At 32.7% G+C, this 17,522-nt stretch overlaps 1 protein-coding gene across 8 annotated transcripts in view; it reads left to right on the forward strand.

Annotated features, from left to right (window-relative positions):
* The window catches only part of HYCC1 (hyccin PI4KA lipid kinase complex subunit 1), a 204,359-nt gene that overhangs the window by 142,218 nt on the left and 44,619 nt on the right, over positions 1-17,522 (forward strand). For 4 of the 8 annotated variants that reach the window (XM_058446527.1, XM_058446524.1, XM_058446521.1 and 1 more), the window contains one exon: positions 10,788-15,678. The exons of 1 other annotated variant lie outside the window; for it this stretch is intronic. In XM_058446527.1, coding sequence (XP_058302510.1) covers positions 10,788-11,362 — 575 coding nt within the window. In that variant the 3' untranslated portion in view covers positions 11,363-15,678. Of the gene's footprint in view, positions 1-9,700; positions 9,997-10,787; positions 15,679-17,522 lie in introns of those variants that run through there. 3 more of the 8 variants (XM_032759512.2, XM_032759504.2, XM_032759495.2) reach the window with 3 other exon arrangements.

Raw genomic sequence — 17,522 nt, forward strand, 5'->3', positions numbered from 1 at the left:
TACTTTATCCTTCACATTTCTACACATTTCAGAATACACAGCCCTGGCCATGGTTTTGCTGTTGTTATCAACTCAAGTTTCTAGAATTGTATTTTGACCAGTCCTGTTATTTGCTTGGCTCTGTTTTTTATTTTTATTTTTTTAGTAAACTTTATTTTTTAGAGCAGTTTTAGGTTAACAGCCAAATTGAGTGGAAAATAAGAGAGTTCTTAAATACCTTATGACCCCACATTCATAGCCTCCACCAGTATATCAACATCCCGCACCAGAGTGGTACGTTTGTAAGGACCTATAATTTAAATTTTGACCAGACAGTGCATCCTCATGTCAATTAAATAGGATGATTTTTAAAGAAAGGTTGGTTTCAACTGAGGTATTATATCTGTTTGACAACTAATGGTGTGTTTGCTTGATTTGCCCCACTTTTCAGTTTAAGTTAAACCATTGTATGGATATGGCTTAACTTAATGTGTTTTTCAAATTTTTTAAACTTTGTGTTTAAATCTTTGAGAAAATTCTAACGACTTCATAATTTTATGTCAGTAAATATGTTTGGAAAATACAATTACAATGTAGAATTGCTGCTTTTGACTTTTAAGGAACATAATTTCAGAATTAAAAGCTTTATGTGTTGCTTATTCTTTTATGCATATTGTGTTTAATTTAGTCTATAGATGGCAAATAATTCAAGGCAAAGGTGTATTTTTTCAAACATAGATTTTCAAGTCACCTACAAATTGAGGGCTGTCTGGAAGTCATAATTTGAAAGTAAAACACAGTTGGAGAAAGATAGTAATAAAATAAACTTTAAAAAGCATTCAATAAGTTTAGAGAAGACTGAATAGATTATGACCATAATAAAAGTCAAAATGAAAATTCCAGTAAGAAAAATGAGAGAAAATTTAGTAAAATAATTCATTAATTTTTCAAGTTAATAATTAAAATTCAATTTTAATTAAATATTTATTTCCTTTTAAAAATAAAAAGTTAAAGGAAAATAGAAAGTTATTTCTTTATAATCATGCTTTAATGCTATAGTCATTCTTAAATGTCGTTTCCAAAGATACCTTCATCATCTACCATTTCAGCTATTTAAAAAAGCCCCTTTTCTTAAGTCCCTGAAAAGTTCTCTACCACTCCAGTATTCTAGTATACAATTTATACTTGTTTATTTCCTTCTGTTTTTCCATTCCTTCCACCTTTTCTAGAGCAAATCTAATTGCTATTTTCTCGCTGTTCACCACAACTACTACTACAATGATTACTCATTCTTCTTTCACTTTTTAAGAAATTATCTATACTTGGAACAATGTAAGAGATTTCCTCCTTTCTTTCAAAATAGTTATTGTAATACCAGTCATTCATTCTATAAAAGTCCCCTAATTAAGTTATAGTTCCAAATAATGAGTGCTTATATTTTTTGCCAACTAATCAAAAGGCTTATCCAGTGGAATCTTGATTTTTTTATTGCTGCCCATCATTCTTCCCACTTGTGCCTTTGTGAGATAATGAGACAAGTAAGTGAAAACATTTGGTATACTTTAAAGCACTACATAAAGGTAGATTATTAATTAATTAAGAACAGTTTTGTTTGTTTTACTAGCTACACAATAAGTATATTCTTAATAAGTTTTTATTAGCTAGTTTGCTATTCAAATTGTCCTGTGATTCTTTAGTACTTTCCCAAAACTGTAAGTTTTTGAAACTTGTAATTTGGATTTTCTCAATTTGAGTTAAACTCGTTTAGTTTGAGTATAGCATCAAATGCAAAAGTACACATGTTATATGATAGTAACAATTACTTTAAAGATTTTTTTGTATGTTCTGTGGTACTGGGGTACAGTACTCTAACTTTATTATCTAATGTGTATATCACTATTACAGTAAGGATTTTAAAAATGTTGTTATTGTTTCAATCCCAAGTTAACATAAAAATAGAAATTACATAGACAAAATTTATGTTTCTTATTTATGTACAGTTATAACTGTTTGCAACTAGTAGGTATCAATAATAAAAGGAATGTTTATAAACAAGATACTTTCAATGTTTCCCTACTTTTGGTCCTGGAATATGTTAAATGGTTTATTTTAATAACAATGCATTTAATTATTTTCAGTTAGGGGATCCAAGAGTACAAAATTTTAAGTAGTAAAAAAGAATTAAAAATAGCAACTGTATATATTTTTAAGTCTTCTAACTTGATGCAAAATAAATACTGCAAGAATTTTAGAATATTTAATTATATGCAGTGTTTATGTGAAAAATCAGACTAAATGAAATTTATGTAGTTGAAATAAAAAGAAAGTACAGTTTCATGTTGTTAAAGCAGTTTTATTGCATTTTTCAGCATTTAAAATAATCGCTTCTGTTTAACGGATGCCATCATATTTAAATAAAGTTAAATGATTATAACAGAGTTCAAAGAGATTAAAAAAAAAGAAGTGATTTGTTTCATAATTTGCTTATTCAGTGGTTTAGTACTAGCTTATTAGATGAAAAAAGAAAAGAATAAAAGATTGCAATTCATATTGGAAAACATTTAAAACTGGTTATTGATTTAGAAAATTTTAATACATTTCTACTGTATAATAACATTGATAAAGCAAGGAAGTACTAATTGTTGAACAAATCTGAAAAATTGTAATGGGTGTATTTTAGTAAAATTATAAATTATAATTGTTTATAAATATTTTTAAGCATTTAAGGTTGTCTTTCTAGGTACTACAAAAGGTAAATTGTAATAAATCTTGAAATGGAACATTTATTTTGTAAATCTGATTTTACATCTATGAGTAAAGTCTTCAGTTGAGGAGAAATAATGTTGCTAACAGTTAAGAAGCATTTTGAAAAACAAAGAAATGGTAATAATTTTAAACCCCAAAGTAGTGAACTTTAAAGAATTGTCTATTGGAATAATTTTTACATCGGCAATTAAAAATTTATAATGTGTATGTTTTTATTTTAAAGGTTGTCTATACTTATTAAGGAAATTTAGAAAATAAAAAATTATCTAGCAGTTTTATTTTAAAAAATGTAAATACTTTTAGTATCGTTTTGAGAAGCTCCATTACTTTCAGATTCTAAAATGCTATTTGAGGAACAGATTTTCTTTCCCAATATAGAAGATAAAACATTTGGACAAAAATAAGCATTTCTTTCTTACCAAAAATTTTGTGAATTTTAACTGACATTTTCAATATGGAACTTCCATGGAGGACAAAATAAAATATTAGGAAATATTAGATTACTCAAGGAAAAAAGACATATTAACCAAAGAGCTGAAATACGTTGATATGTTTGACACATGTGGATATTAAGTTTGAGAGAGGAGAGAAAGACTGTGTACAGAATCCTGACTTAGACAATTTTTGAAGAAAAAAACTCTCATTTTATTTCCAGGTAAAATGAAGTTAAAAAATTTTCCAGCCAGAGACAGAATTATTGGTCTTATGAGGCAAAAAAAACTTGTTTGTAAATTATTGTATTCTACATTTTTACTAAGGGGGACTTACATAAATCTTGCTGTAGTTAAGAAAGTTATTATTTATTATTATTGATTATTGAGCACTCCTGCTTTCTCCACCTTTTTATGAGCATTTGCTGCACATTGCACACCAAGGAAGAAATAAGCTTTTACAGGTAGTTTTGTAATAGATGTTGCTGACCTGTTTTTGGTCTGTGCTATGTGGTCATGAGGATCTGTAATAATCATAAAGGATTCACCTGGTCCTGCAGCAGTCTTATGTTGCAATTCTCTATTGGATTTTATTTAAAACTTGAGACTTAATAAAGATGACAAAAGGAGTTACTGAGAGTAATTGAATCCACCTCAATAAGGAGAATTCTGTCATTTACCATGTATACAACTAAAGCTAAAGATCTGACTGTTTTTCTCTTATGCAAACTGCTAATAGCTCCTAACTGGTGTGTCTATCTATATAAATTGTCTTGTTCCAGACTGTTTTTCTGTATGCCCCAGGCTGCTCTTTTCTTACCTAGAAAGTCTACTTAACTGCTTCAGAGCTCAGATTTTGACATCTTAGTCTGTTTTTGCCCTTGCTCAGAGTGCAGCCCTTTAACTGCAGGGTCCCATCCTGTGTTTCTGTGATAGCTTTCCTTTCCTCTAATCTGCCTTGTAAGTACTGGCCCAGGTTAAGCATTGCCACAGTGCTGTTCTTTCTGACTTGGGACACAATTCATGCTCAGTATTTTGTGTTATGTGAATGTGACTTCTATTGATAAAAAAGACTAGTAAAGTATGAAAGTATGCAAATAGTTTTTCCATGTAGCTGTCAATGGCTATCCACTGTAATCACAATAAAATCCAGACTTCGTACTATGGCATATGTGACCCTGGTGATATGACGTCTTGACTACTGCTTTGACCTCACTTTAAGACCACTCTCACCCTGGTTCATTAGACACCTTCATTCTAACACTTCAACATACTAAGCCATTCTGCCTTAGGGGCATTGTCTAGTTATTTGGAGTATTTGAGCTGGAATTTGAATAGTGAAAGGTACCTTGACTTCCCTTACTCCACATTGTTGTGTGGCTAGCAGTTTTTCATCATTCAAACCTCAGCTTAAACATCTCTTCTTCAAAGAGGTTTTCCCAGACCACCCATCTAAGTACTTTTATCCCCTACTACCCTACTTACTCTTTCCCATCTTATTTTTTTATTGCATTTTCTGCTATTTAAATTATCTTGTTTACTTGGTTCTGATATTACAGTCTGAGCTCTGTTCCCTTATTATATAGTGAGGGAAGAATCTATCTTTTTGGCTGTTGTATCCCCAGCATCTAAAACAATGTCTGACATATTACAGGTGCTCAACAAATTTCAGTTGAATGCATGAATAAGTGAGCGAATGATAAAGAAATGTATAACATAGGGTGAGCAAGTTGTTCTTTCTTTTCCTGTTTTGTTGAAGAACAGTATAACAACATGATAGTAAACTAGGTTAGGGGATATTTACTTATAATTCCAGTATTTAAAGAATTTTCATTTAGTTTTTTCTATGCATGTATGTTTTCATGGTTGTACTCTATTTAAATGTTTTTGGTATTTTGTTTTTGTTTAGTTAATATTGTCAGACATTTTCCCTAGTTCTCCTAGTAAATACAGTTATTTTAATGGCTACATAATATCACATTGAGTTGATATTCCATCATTTGCTTAATCATTCTTCTAATATGTTAAGAAATTTGCTTCTGAGTTTTGCTATTATAAATAACACTGTAAGGAATAGCTTAATGAATACAGATAACATTTTTCTCCATTGAACAGAATATATTATAAACATAAAATGACTACATTAAAGGATATTTGTTCTGGTATTTTATGGCATTTAAAATATCTACATCTCATAAATTGTAAAAGAATGTGTATGACTTTGTTTTGGGGTTTATTCTAAGTTAAAATATTTTTCGTAATTCATGTAAAAAATTGTATGATGCAGACAAATAATAAATTATATTTTTAAAGCTTCAGCTTATTTTCACAAATAAGTTCATAAGCACCCCATGTCATAGCCAGATGCCTTTAGACTCAAAGTAATCTGAGTACAGAGATTTATAAATTCTATGAATAAATAAAGTATTCTTTTATTAAAATTATCACCTTTAGTAAATATGGCAGCCATAAAACAAATAAAAGCAAAAGCTAAAGTGGTTTTGTAAGTGACATAATAGAATAGATATTTGGGATTATAAAATGACATTTGAGAGAAATCACAACTTTTCTTCATCAGTTTTAATAATATGTGCAATTTGCTTCACTTTTTTTCTTAAAGCTGGAAGAAATTTTTTTGGGCAAAATTGTTTGAGTACCTTTGAGAACTAATTTGGAAATGTCTATTAAAAGTATTCTTTAACTTTCATTTCTACATGTGGAGAGTTTACCTATTTGTGCATATCGGGGGTTACACAAATAAAGTATATCCTGAGAAGTTTCTCTTTGGATCTTTTTTGAGCTTTTTGAATTATTTGAAGTCAAGTACTTGTTTTTTGTTGTTTTTTTTTTAAGGTGTGGATTAATCATGACTCCATTTGCATAGATTAAGTTCTGGGATAAACAAAATCTATTTTATTACGTATTTATATTCCCTTACAGCATCTTCTATATAATTTTCTTAAAGAAAGGATTAAGTTCTACTCTTTAGCTATATATGCCATCCTCTGGATAACATAATAAACAAATAGATTTTAAAAATGATCCTTTTGACCTAAGCATCTTGCTAAACCTACTTTTAGAGATGGCTCCTTCACTTTTCCAAAACAAAGAGGCTTTGCTTTTCTTTGACATGCAAAAATTCTTATTAGCATAAGCTATATATATTTCATTTATCCAGTCAAGTAACACATTCACAGCTTACCCTTCTCATGTCTTCTGTATGTTTTCTCACTTTTATTTATTCTAATCATTTAATCTCATAACAGAATATTCACTCAATTCATCAAAAAAAGATGTATTGAGTGCCTACTATATACAAGCTACTTTTCCAGGTACTAGATATATAGTAGTGACTAGACAAAAATTTTAAAAACTCCTTCCTCATGGAACTTAGGTCTAGGAAACAAGATAAATAAATAATTGTAGGTTAGAGAGTGTTAAGCACTAAGAAGAAGAAACAAGGAAGAGGGTATGTGAAACGTGGGGGCTATTAAAACTTTGGATAGGTTGACCAAGGGAGACTTCACTGTAAAGGAAATTTTTGAAAAAGATTTGAAGTAAGGAAATGAGCCATTCAGCCACCAGGAGAAGACAGCAGCCAGGAAAGCAGTAAGACAGTGTGGGTGGGAATGTCGGGTCACAGAGTTATATAGGGAAAGAAGTCGGAGAGCTGATAGAGAGCAAGATTAGGTAACAAATGTTTGTTTAGATTACTTATCTTTCTTTATTCTGTAATTTTCCTGAGAATTATGTTTCTTTGCTTTCTAGCTCTGTACAGAATTACTTGCTCTTCTTGTAAATTTAATAAGCAGTTTAAAAAATCTGCCATTGTTAACCATTTTTGAGTAATAACAAATATCAATTAATTAGGTAAAGACTTGTGCTTGTGGGAAGACACATGATCTCATTTTTCTACTTGCCATTTAATTCCATGATTTTTTTAAATGTAATATCATTACTTCTTGGGCTGCAGACCTTTATTCTGATAAATGTGATTACATTTCAGTTGCCTAGTACTGCTTTATGTAATATTCTCCGTGTCATTTTCTAGTTTTTCTTGCAAAATCCTAAATTTCTGCCATTGAAGCACCATTTTAGATTAACAGCTTTCATTGGCATCTCTTAAAAAATTGACCCAATTAAAAAAAAAAAAACAGACCTAAACTCAAGAGTTATTACTTTCCTAGGATTTCTTCCAGACTTTTCTTTTCTCTGGCTCTCCATTCAAAGTAAATTATTTGCTTTTTGTAAAATGGCCAGGAATCTACACGAATAAATTAAGCCTAACTGTGGGATGTCAGAGGATATTTAACTCAAACGGACTCAAATGAATTGGAGAGTTAGAATTAATATTTATAGTATGTTAGAAGAGACATTTGAAGTTAAAAGATTTTACTGGTTAGCTTCCACCACTGAATAGTTGTGTAGCTCTTCCTGAACTTCAGTTTCCTTGTCTGTAAATGGGAATCAAATTGCCTGCTTCAGAGGCTCACTAATAGATTTTTGTGAGATTACAGTTGAATAATATATGTGAACACTCTCAAGAAAGCGACGTAGGGCAATTCAATGTAAGTATTGTTCTGTATTCTATTAGGCCACCTATGCTTAGCTTTTAAATTTTTGTTAAATTTTAATGTTCACTGCCTTTTTTATGTCTGGATAATTTCCAAAGTTTGATTTTTTTTTTTTTTTTTTTTTTTTTTGGACTGGAGATCCCTTCAGTAGATCTTTTGTGAAACAGATCTACATTCTACAATGTAAATAAACAAAGTCTTGGCTGTCACTCCACAGTGCCATGGTGATTTTATCACAGTTGCAGTGACCTCTGGCATGTATCTCAATAAGAATTTATTTGCTCTCACTTGAAAGACAGTTGTTAGCAATTGGAAACAGGCTTGGTTGGAGATTTTTAGTTTCATTAAACCTTTATTACAGAGCACCCAGAAGCAGCAGTGCACTACTACGTCACCAACATTCTTCAGCCTATCTAGGAAATAAAAACTTCATTTAGAGCCTTTAGTCAAAAGCCTATGAAGCACTAATTAAGGGGAAATAATTATACCAGCATGTTGGCTCAGCAGTGCGAGGCACCATGAAGCTTTGAGGAGGGGCTCCCAGAAGTGCATATTGCTGCTTGGTATGGAGTATCCAAGGCACCCGTAACAACTTTTATCTTAAGTTTTTAAAATTTGAAAGAATCAGAATAGAGCAGTTATTCCCAGACTTTGTTACACATTAGTCACCTGGGGCTTTTAAAAAATCTTATGCCCAGGTCATATCTCACCCTAATTATAAATTAGAATATTTGGGGGTTGGAGCCAGGCATCAGCAGTTTTTAAAGATGCACAGGTGATACCAATGTGCAGCTAAGTTAGGGAACCACAGGAATATGTGGCTCTGGCCTTTGTTCTTTTACTACCTGTTACTGTTTCTCAGCCTTTAGCATCATTAGTGGGAGTCTGATAATACTATCACTAAAGTATTTGAAAACAGTAGGTGATGTCCCATAAGCAGGTTTGTGGTCTACAGTTTTTAAAAAGTATATGCTGTTTTACATAGTCTTATGTTGCTTTGAACTTTGTTTCACTACTGTCACCTTCTAGGTATATTTATGTTACTTTTTCCCATTTACATGAATAACTCCTTGTAACATTATGCCTTTCTCATTTAAGACTAGAATAAAATCATGTCTACAGGTATTAACTAGTTAGGAGTTTTGTTTCTTTGTTTCATTTGTAATGGCTGTTTTCAGATAAAGGGCTGACAGCGAATTTGTTTTTCCAAATCCATTTTTATTTTTCTCCAGTCTAGTAATGAACTAAATTTATGAAATTGGTATGAGTCTGAATAAATCAACTGCTTAACTATATCACAGCCACATTAATATTTGCTGTTAATAATAGATGATGTATATGTGAGACAAAAAGTATACCTTTGGCATTACTAACCGTGATATCATATGTGAATAAGCATTTTCCCAAATATCATGGTTTATTAAGTCAGTCTCAATGTAGCCTAATAAAAAAACTAGAATTTTAAGAGTACAAAGGGGAACTTCTATGTGGCTTGGTTTCTAATGTTGACAAAAGCTAAAGGTTTGGATGTAGATCCTTGAACATTTACCTAAGACTTGACATAAATTTAGGTGGTCACCATGTTATCTTAAAAACACTAGAAAATTACCCAAAGAACACAAAAGGAACAATTTAAAAACAAATTTTATTTTGATTTATTAGAAAATTTATCTTTCATATTCCATGTGAAATGTGTGTGTGTGAAAAAATGGAGAACGTGAATTGATGCTCTGTGAATTTTTTGTTTATCATTTAAAATTAAAGAATATGACCCTATTGTCTCTGGTGCCATCAGAGTATTATAAATTACGGAAATTACTACAGTGCAAATATTTGGCTTAATTTATAACATTCAGTCATCTAATTTTTGTTTTGAGTCTTTTGCTTTTCTCATTTCGCATTTTTGTTTTGTTTTCATCCATCATTTTGTCTTATCATCTTCAATTCTAGAGCAACCTGACAACAATAATGATGCTACTGAATTGGGCATCCTTGTCATTCCTGAGATTAGTGTCACAAATGTGGCCGGAGAGAGAACCGGGAATGGGGAAAAAGGCAGAACACTAGGAGAGATTGATGCTCAGCATATACAGGGTGTGCAGGAAACAGCCACAGATCCTAGAACTGAGAGCAAAGGCTTGCCAGAGATCAGGAGGCAAAAATCTGTAAGAAAAATGATGGAGGATGGAATAAACTCACCTGGCAGAGTGCAGTTTTAGCAGAGCACTTTATAGCTGCACTCCAAGGTATCTTAAGGCAAAGGGCCACTGATGCATGTTAAGCAGCAGTTGCACAGTCACAAAAATTTTGCATGTAATCTAATCCAAATGCATGAATTATGCACCACATTTCTCAATGACTCTTAATGCTCTTTGGAATGATTATACCTATATTGTCTTTGAGTAAATTGTTATGAAAACTGAGGCAGAAAATTCCTTCTAAAATAATTTTCTGCTTACGTTTGGAGTTCTAAAATTACTTTTTCAGCTTTGTCTTTTTGCCATCTTTGTTATGAAGGATAATGTATATAGAATTTTATGTTTGAGCTTGTGATACTTATAGTCTAGATTTTTTTAATTTGATAAAATAATCTACAATATAGAGTGCAACCTTCTAAAAAAGTCTTTAAAGTATTCTAATACCAATTTTTTAAAAGTTCCTTGGTAAGAGCTTTGATTTTATACTGCTTTGCTACTGAAGGAGAGTTCACCCCTAGTTTTACTGCGTGATAATATTTCTAATTGTTTCTTATCTTTTGCATGAATAGGAGAATTCTTTCTAAAAACATAATGGGGTATGGTTTATGGCATGCTTTTTGTTTAATACACTATAAATTATGTCATTTAATTACAGTGAACTATTTTTGACATTTTTATAATAAATGTTTTGATTTATCCTTTGATTTTCTATAATCTGTTGCTTTATAAATTATGCTAAAGCTTAATTTATTTAAAGTGTAACTGATTTGGTGTTAATCATTTAAAAAGATTGCTTAAAATACTTAATGTTAATTAATCTTTGTCATTTCTTTGTTTAGGAAATACAGAATTAACAGGTCAAGAAGAACTGATGGAGATATCTGAAGTTGACGAGGGATTTTATTCCAGGGCTGCGTCTAGTACCAGCCAGTCGGGTTTATCAAACAGTAGTCACAATTGTAGTAACAAGACAAGTATAGGAAAGAACCACAGACGGTCAGGAGGAAGCAAAACTGGAGGAAAAGAAAAAGAAACTACAGGGGAATCTTGCAAAGATCACTTTGCTCGAAAACAAACTCAGAGAGCCCAAAGTGAGAATCTTGAGCTTCTCTCTTTGAAGAGACTTACTTTAACAACCAGCCAATCCCTACCTAAGCCTAGTAGCCATGGTTTGGCTAAGACCGCAGCGACTGTATTTAGTAAATCCTTTGAACAAGTCAGTGGTGTCACAGTCCCACATAACCCATCATCTGCTGTTGGTTGTGGGGCTGGGACAGATGCCAATAGGTTTTCCGCTTGTAGTCTCCAAGAAGAAAAGCTTATTTACGTTTCAGAAAGAACTGAACTTCCAATGAAGCATCAATCAGGTCAGCAGAGACCTCCTAGTATTAGCATTACTCTGTCCACAGATTAATTAGTAACATATTTTTCTCCCATAACCCAGTGAACCTGGAAATACAACTTTGCTTCTTTATGAAAGTACCCTGGGTCTTTCATCCATATTCTTGACAGGAGCCCTGATGTCTTAAATTCTGAAGGCTCCCCTGACTTTATGAAGGGAAGATTGTCTAGGTTGCAGTAAGTTGAAATATGGTTTTGTTATTTCTTGATTAAGATTTTTTCCCATTGGTTTGAGTCTTTTTTTTTTTTCCCTCCTCTTATTTGTTATTGTTGCCCTAAGATTGTCAGTGACAATAAATTTTGACAGGTTGTCTAATCAAGCTGGTTATGTCTCATGTGAGGTTGTAAGGTGGTTTTTCTTGTTTTGGTTTGGTTTGGTTTTTTAATAGCTCCTATTCTGGTGGCTGTGTGTTTGGCCTTCAGAGTCAAAGGGAGTCTCCATGTATGGGAACTGTTTTATAGAGGATGGGGCAGAGGCACAACTCCAGGAATTCTCCAACTCCTGGTCAGGAAGCCAATCTGAAAAACAGGCGTGTGGAAACACAAAAATGATGTGTATGAAAAGCAGCTGATGAAAATATTTGTAAGCAGATCATCTTTATGATTAGAACAATTTGCTCAAAGTCCTGGAAAATGCCTGGTAACCTAGTACCTAGAATATTATATGATTCCAGGGGATGGGTAGAGGCATTTCTGTTGTTATCTTTGAAACATTTTTGTATCAAAAATCAGATTGCTGGTAGGTGTGTTGTTTTGAAGTGTTTGATCTGGATTTAGCAGGTGAAGATCCCTTTCAATTATTAAGGTATAATAGGCCGTAAAGCTGATTTACCCTACTGCTGGACTTTGGAAATCCTAGTTAGTTTGGACTCCTGTAATTCAGAGCATATGTCATTGGAAGACTTCCTGGAAATCAGTGTAAATCTTGCAACACAGCTCTCAAGATGCCACTGTATAATATGGAATTGTTTGTCTGCAAATACATTTTTCATCTATAAAATGTCATGAAAGAAAATAAAGATAGTGAAATATGGACAAAGGACATTTATATATTAACTAAAGTTGTTTATGTTTGTGTTCTTAAATTTAAAATACGAAAAAAATGTCTTTCTTGTTAGTGAACAGGCCTATTTTAAATAGTATGATATCAAAAAAATAATCAATTTAGTTACCTCCCAACTAAAAAGTAAAAATAAAAAAGACGATATGGCAGAAGTTGAAACAAACTTGTATGTATCTGTATGTGACCTCTAGATGGAAATAAAAGTTTGGTGTTTGCTAGCGGTGGTCCTTTTGGCTGTGGTTGCGGTTCCCCTGTAAAGCAAGTGTACTTAAGTCATCATTCAGAGAGAGAGAAAGCAGGGCTGAGGCTGAGTCAGCTGACTGTTGAGGAAGGCCTAAGGAGCTGTCCAGTTCTTGGCTCTTTTTCACTGTGACCACACAGCGGTTTCCTTCTTCATAGTCCCTCGCTGTAGTCACCAAGAGAGCATGCTAGTGTTTTCCTCTTGTACCTGCTTATGCAGAGCTCAGATATATGAAAAATTTGTATGCTTTGAAGGCTGCCAAAGCATTTATACTCTGAACATAGTTTTGACTGCAACTGCTTTGGCTACCAGTTTAAACCGAATTCTTCAAAAAGCATGAACTCGTTTTCATTCATTAGCCCTGTTTACAATGTGGATTTTGACATAAATGAATTTGATTTTTTTTTAGCTCCAGTAACGTAATGGAATAAGATCTATTGCCATAAATTGTAGTTAAGAACTGTAAGGCAATCAGGCAGTGAAACTTGATATTGTATTAACTTAATAGGAACCCTGTGTACAATTTAAAATATTTGTAAAATGTCACTGTGAATTTACAGACGTCTTTTTGTCATTCTTTAACAATGAATTTCCCCTGTGCATAGTTATTAATGGTATTGGTATTATTAAAAACTAATTTGTAAGATTGGCATTTTAAGCAAGTTGAGGTGCTTAGGAAACATTGTAGAATAAGTTTGAGGAAATGTTAGCTGACACAGCTGAGAGATCAGATTTTCATGTTCTACCACTGTAATGGAACCTCATTTAGACCTCTCTAGACCTTTGCTAGCTGTGTGGTCTGTGGACCAGTAAGTAGGATTGGTGTTATCTGGTATCTTGTTAAAAATGCAGAATTTCGTGCCACTCTAGGTCTACTAAATTAGAATTTGCATTCTTAACAAGGTTCCCAAGTGATTTTTATGAGAAGAAAGTAACAGAGTGCAAACAAATTACTTGTCTAATATGTAGAATTCCCAGTGGTCTCACAGCCCTAGATCAAATGTGTCAGACACTAGATCATTATAATCTTCATTGGTTTTGACAGCTAATTAATTAGTTTAATAATATTGACATATGGCTTCTTAAGTATTTGAATTCTAAATTGCTAATGATCCTTATTTTTGCAGTAAAAAAGTAACACTTTATATTTTTCTTGTTAACTATAAATTGAATCAGAGCTGTAAATGCCTGAAATTTTAAGTATGAAAAGGGGTGCCACCCTTTTATATACTGCACAACAAATTTGCATTTGTATATTCTTTTAAAAAAATCTCTGAAGGCTTACTCAGTGAAATGGTTCTGATTTTTTGCTTCAAATGATTTGCACTAATTGATTTTCTGGAGAGTGGAGTTATGTTAACAAGAAAATTCTTTTATAGTTCCTTTGATACTATTTCAAATAAGGATTACACATTGAAAGTTTTTATAGAAATTATGAAAATTGGATAATCTTAACTATGGTAACCATTACTATTATCCATACTACTTTCTCCCCACTTAACTTTCAAATTTGAAAGTTGGGGTAGCTTTTGTAGGTCACTTTCTTATAAAGATGCTGATGGTCACAGACCTCCTAAGTATCCAGAATAATATTTTTATCATGAGAAGGATTCCATATAAAATTGGGGTCTTACACCCCATATTTCAGAGGATCTGAACAGAAATTGTGGCTTCATTGCACATTTTAAATCTCTATAGATTCTTGAAATCACCCAACCTCTCACATTTGAAAACTCAACGGCCTGGAGTATTCTGGTGGCACTGGAGCCAGCACTAGCTTTTTGGAATCCAAGTGGGGAGAGAAACAAAGTAGACTTTTCAAGGGACTGTCCCAGACTACCCAGGGCAAATGTCTTCCCTTCCCTTCCTGAAGCCACAGGAAAGCACCCTGGAGTCCTTTGTATACCATTATGGAAATTTTTAAGGCAAGCTCTCTAGACTTGAAGAGTTGGAATTCTCAGCATTTAAATGATGACTGAAGTTTGTTTTGAAAAAGCAATATTTCATTGCCCTTTTCAATTGTGAGGCAACTGCTCAGCAGATATTACTCATTTTTTTAAAAAAGTTGAATTAAAGGGAAATATATTTTTAAAACCAAAATAGATCAAAATGATCCCAGTTTTAAGGAATTTTGCCTATTTTGGAAGAATAAAACTAAAATGTTAAAACTTGAATTATGGAGAACAGATGTACTCTGAGACATAATTTTAAACAAATATTTAAAATAAGGCAGGTTAACGTTTGCGTTTAGGCACAATAAATCTATATTAAAGGGAAGCACATCAAGGAAATATATATATGTTGAATAATGTAACTGAAAAATATTTTTTAAAAACCACTTAAAAAGAAAAATAATTTGATGGGTACTTTAAGCATTGTAGATAGAAATTAATGTATAATAGTGTCTTCCCAGTCTTTGCATGAAAAATTAAAATTCTCTAGTCCTTTAATGAGCATGAATTTATACTTCTACATTTGTTGCTTAGTAAAATTGTACTCAGTACTTTGAGTTATTCAGATTTATGTTTAATATTGTTAAATTCTTCATCAGAGAGCATAAATATATTGTCTTCTATACTTTGTAACTTGTGCATGTCTAAAGAACTAACAATGAACATTTTGGGAGATGTTTTTGTGTTTTTTTATAGTAGAGTTTTAGAGTACATTTGTCTTAATAGGAAGTTTTTACCATAAACCCAAGATTTTATTTCACGTATTGTTGCTTTCTCTTATATGGAACTTATTGTGTACCTCTTACCTTTATTTCTAATCATTTAGTGATACTAATCTTTTCACAGTAAATATATTTGTTTCTAATTGTATTCCTAGAGCTTACATTCCTAAAGAATAAACTATGACTTTGGATATTTTTATGTGTTCCCTACCTTCTTAAGGCTATGGAAATAAACTGGAGTTTAGTTTTTTGAATTTTTGTATATTTGTGTAAATGTTCTCCATATGCAGTACTTTATACAACAAGTGTTGCCTCTTGTTTTATTGAAATAAAACTGAAAAAAATATTTTTTCCAGATCAGTTTACTCATTTAAAAAATTGTTATAAAAATTTGCAGAAATTATGATCTGAAGGAAGAGAGTAAAGGAGGAAGACTTAGGTGAGTTGAGCCATTGAGAGCTTTTGGGGGTAAGTGATAAGACAATGACCTCATTCCTGGCTTTGTGATTTACATGTCATAGGGCTGAGGAGTATGGCAGGTCCACTTGTATTCATCCAAAGATGAAGATGAGCTCTATGGGCCATGCACCAGGGGCGGATTATTTGTCATATCAGAAGCACAGGCATATTTAGGTAACATCACTTTGTCCTTCTAACTTTAGAATCTTTATTGCCATGTATGGTGAGTAGTAGTCTCAACTACTCAGGAGGCTCACTCGAGCCCAGGAATTTGAGACCAGCCTGGGCAATATAACGAGATCTTATCTCTTGAAGCAGAAGAAGAAAAAGAAAGAGTCTATATCTCTTGAGTACAGAGATTATATGCCCCTAATACCTAGACAGGACTTTGTGCATTGTAGGTAGGTATCTAGACATTTAATGAATAAATGAGTTAGGTTGATGTTAGCTTTGGAAAACAATCAAGGATAAGTCTTCAGTGTTTTCTTTAACAGTACAATTTTAGAATTTTGTTTGTTGGCTTTAGGAAATCTCAGTGGCATTACATGAATTGCATTATAGCATGCACTTAGGAAAAAGAACTTATGGCTGGGCGCAGTGGCTCACGCCTGTAATCCCAGCCTTTTGGGAGGCCGAGGTGGGTGGATCACCTGAAGTCAGGAGTTCAAGAGCAGCCTGACCAACATGGCGAAACCCCATCTCTACTAAAAATACAAAAATTAGCCGGGCGTAGTGGCGGGCACCTGTAGTCCCAGCTACTCAGGAGGCTGAGGCAGGGGAATCACTTGAATCTGCGAGGCGGAGGCTGCAGTGAGCCGAGATTGTGCCACTGTACTCCAGCCTGGGCAACAGAGTGAGACTCTATCTCAAAAAAAAAAAAAAAAAAAAAAAAAGAAACAAGAACCTATTAGACACTTGAAAAATTCCTGGCTTGTAGTTGATTATATGTTTGGTTAATTCCATTTCATCTAAAGAACTAAGTAATTTAGGAAATGTGTTCTTAACTACTCTTAGAAGGGTACTTGTAGAGAACCAGAGTGGTGATTTTGTAAGCAGTATTTTGTCCTATACAATATGCACTCTTCCAGTAACTCCAGTGGTCCACATAGCTGACTCACCTCCTACAACCTGACTTTGTTAATATCAAGATAACTGTTTTATAATTGTAGAGAAAGATTTTTTACAACCAATTGTAGTTGTTTTATTATTTTCTTTGCATTATGTTATTGTGATACTAGTGATAGCTAATATGTATAATTAAAATGATCATCTTATCCTCGAAATCATCCTATAAAGTGCATAGAATCCCCATTTTACAGAAGAGGAAACTGAAGCTCTCAATAGAGTAGAGGACTTGGCTAAGGTCACCTAGCTGCTGAGTGGCAAAACTCGGCCTTGAACACAGGTCTTAGGATTCTCACTTTTGTATCGCTTGGTAAAAGAAGATACTAATTAAATCCTACCTAATGGAGATGTATTTAAAATTCACTCACCCCATCTGTCTTACAGGTGATAGTTTTAAGGTAAGATAAAATCAAAGTGTTCTAAAACTAAATCATAATACATTTTACAGAATTAGAGATAATTGTGTTTTAGTGGTCAAACAATACTCGTTATTCTGTTAGTAAAAGCATGGTAAAATGCAAATTAAAATAAGATTTCTGTCTTTTTTTTTCCTGTCAGATTGATAAAGATGAAAAAGATTGATTCTAGTATTGACATTGGTATGGGGAAAT

This window comes from Hylobates moloch, unplaced genomic scaffold (assembly GCF_009828535.3).
Source record: "Hylobates moloch isolate HMO894 unplaced genomic scaffold, HMol_V3 SCAFFOLD_1, whole genome shotgun sequence".
Lineage (NCBI taxonomy): Eukaryota > Metazoa > Chordata > Mammalia > Primates > Hylobatidae > Hylobates > Hylobates moloch.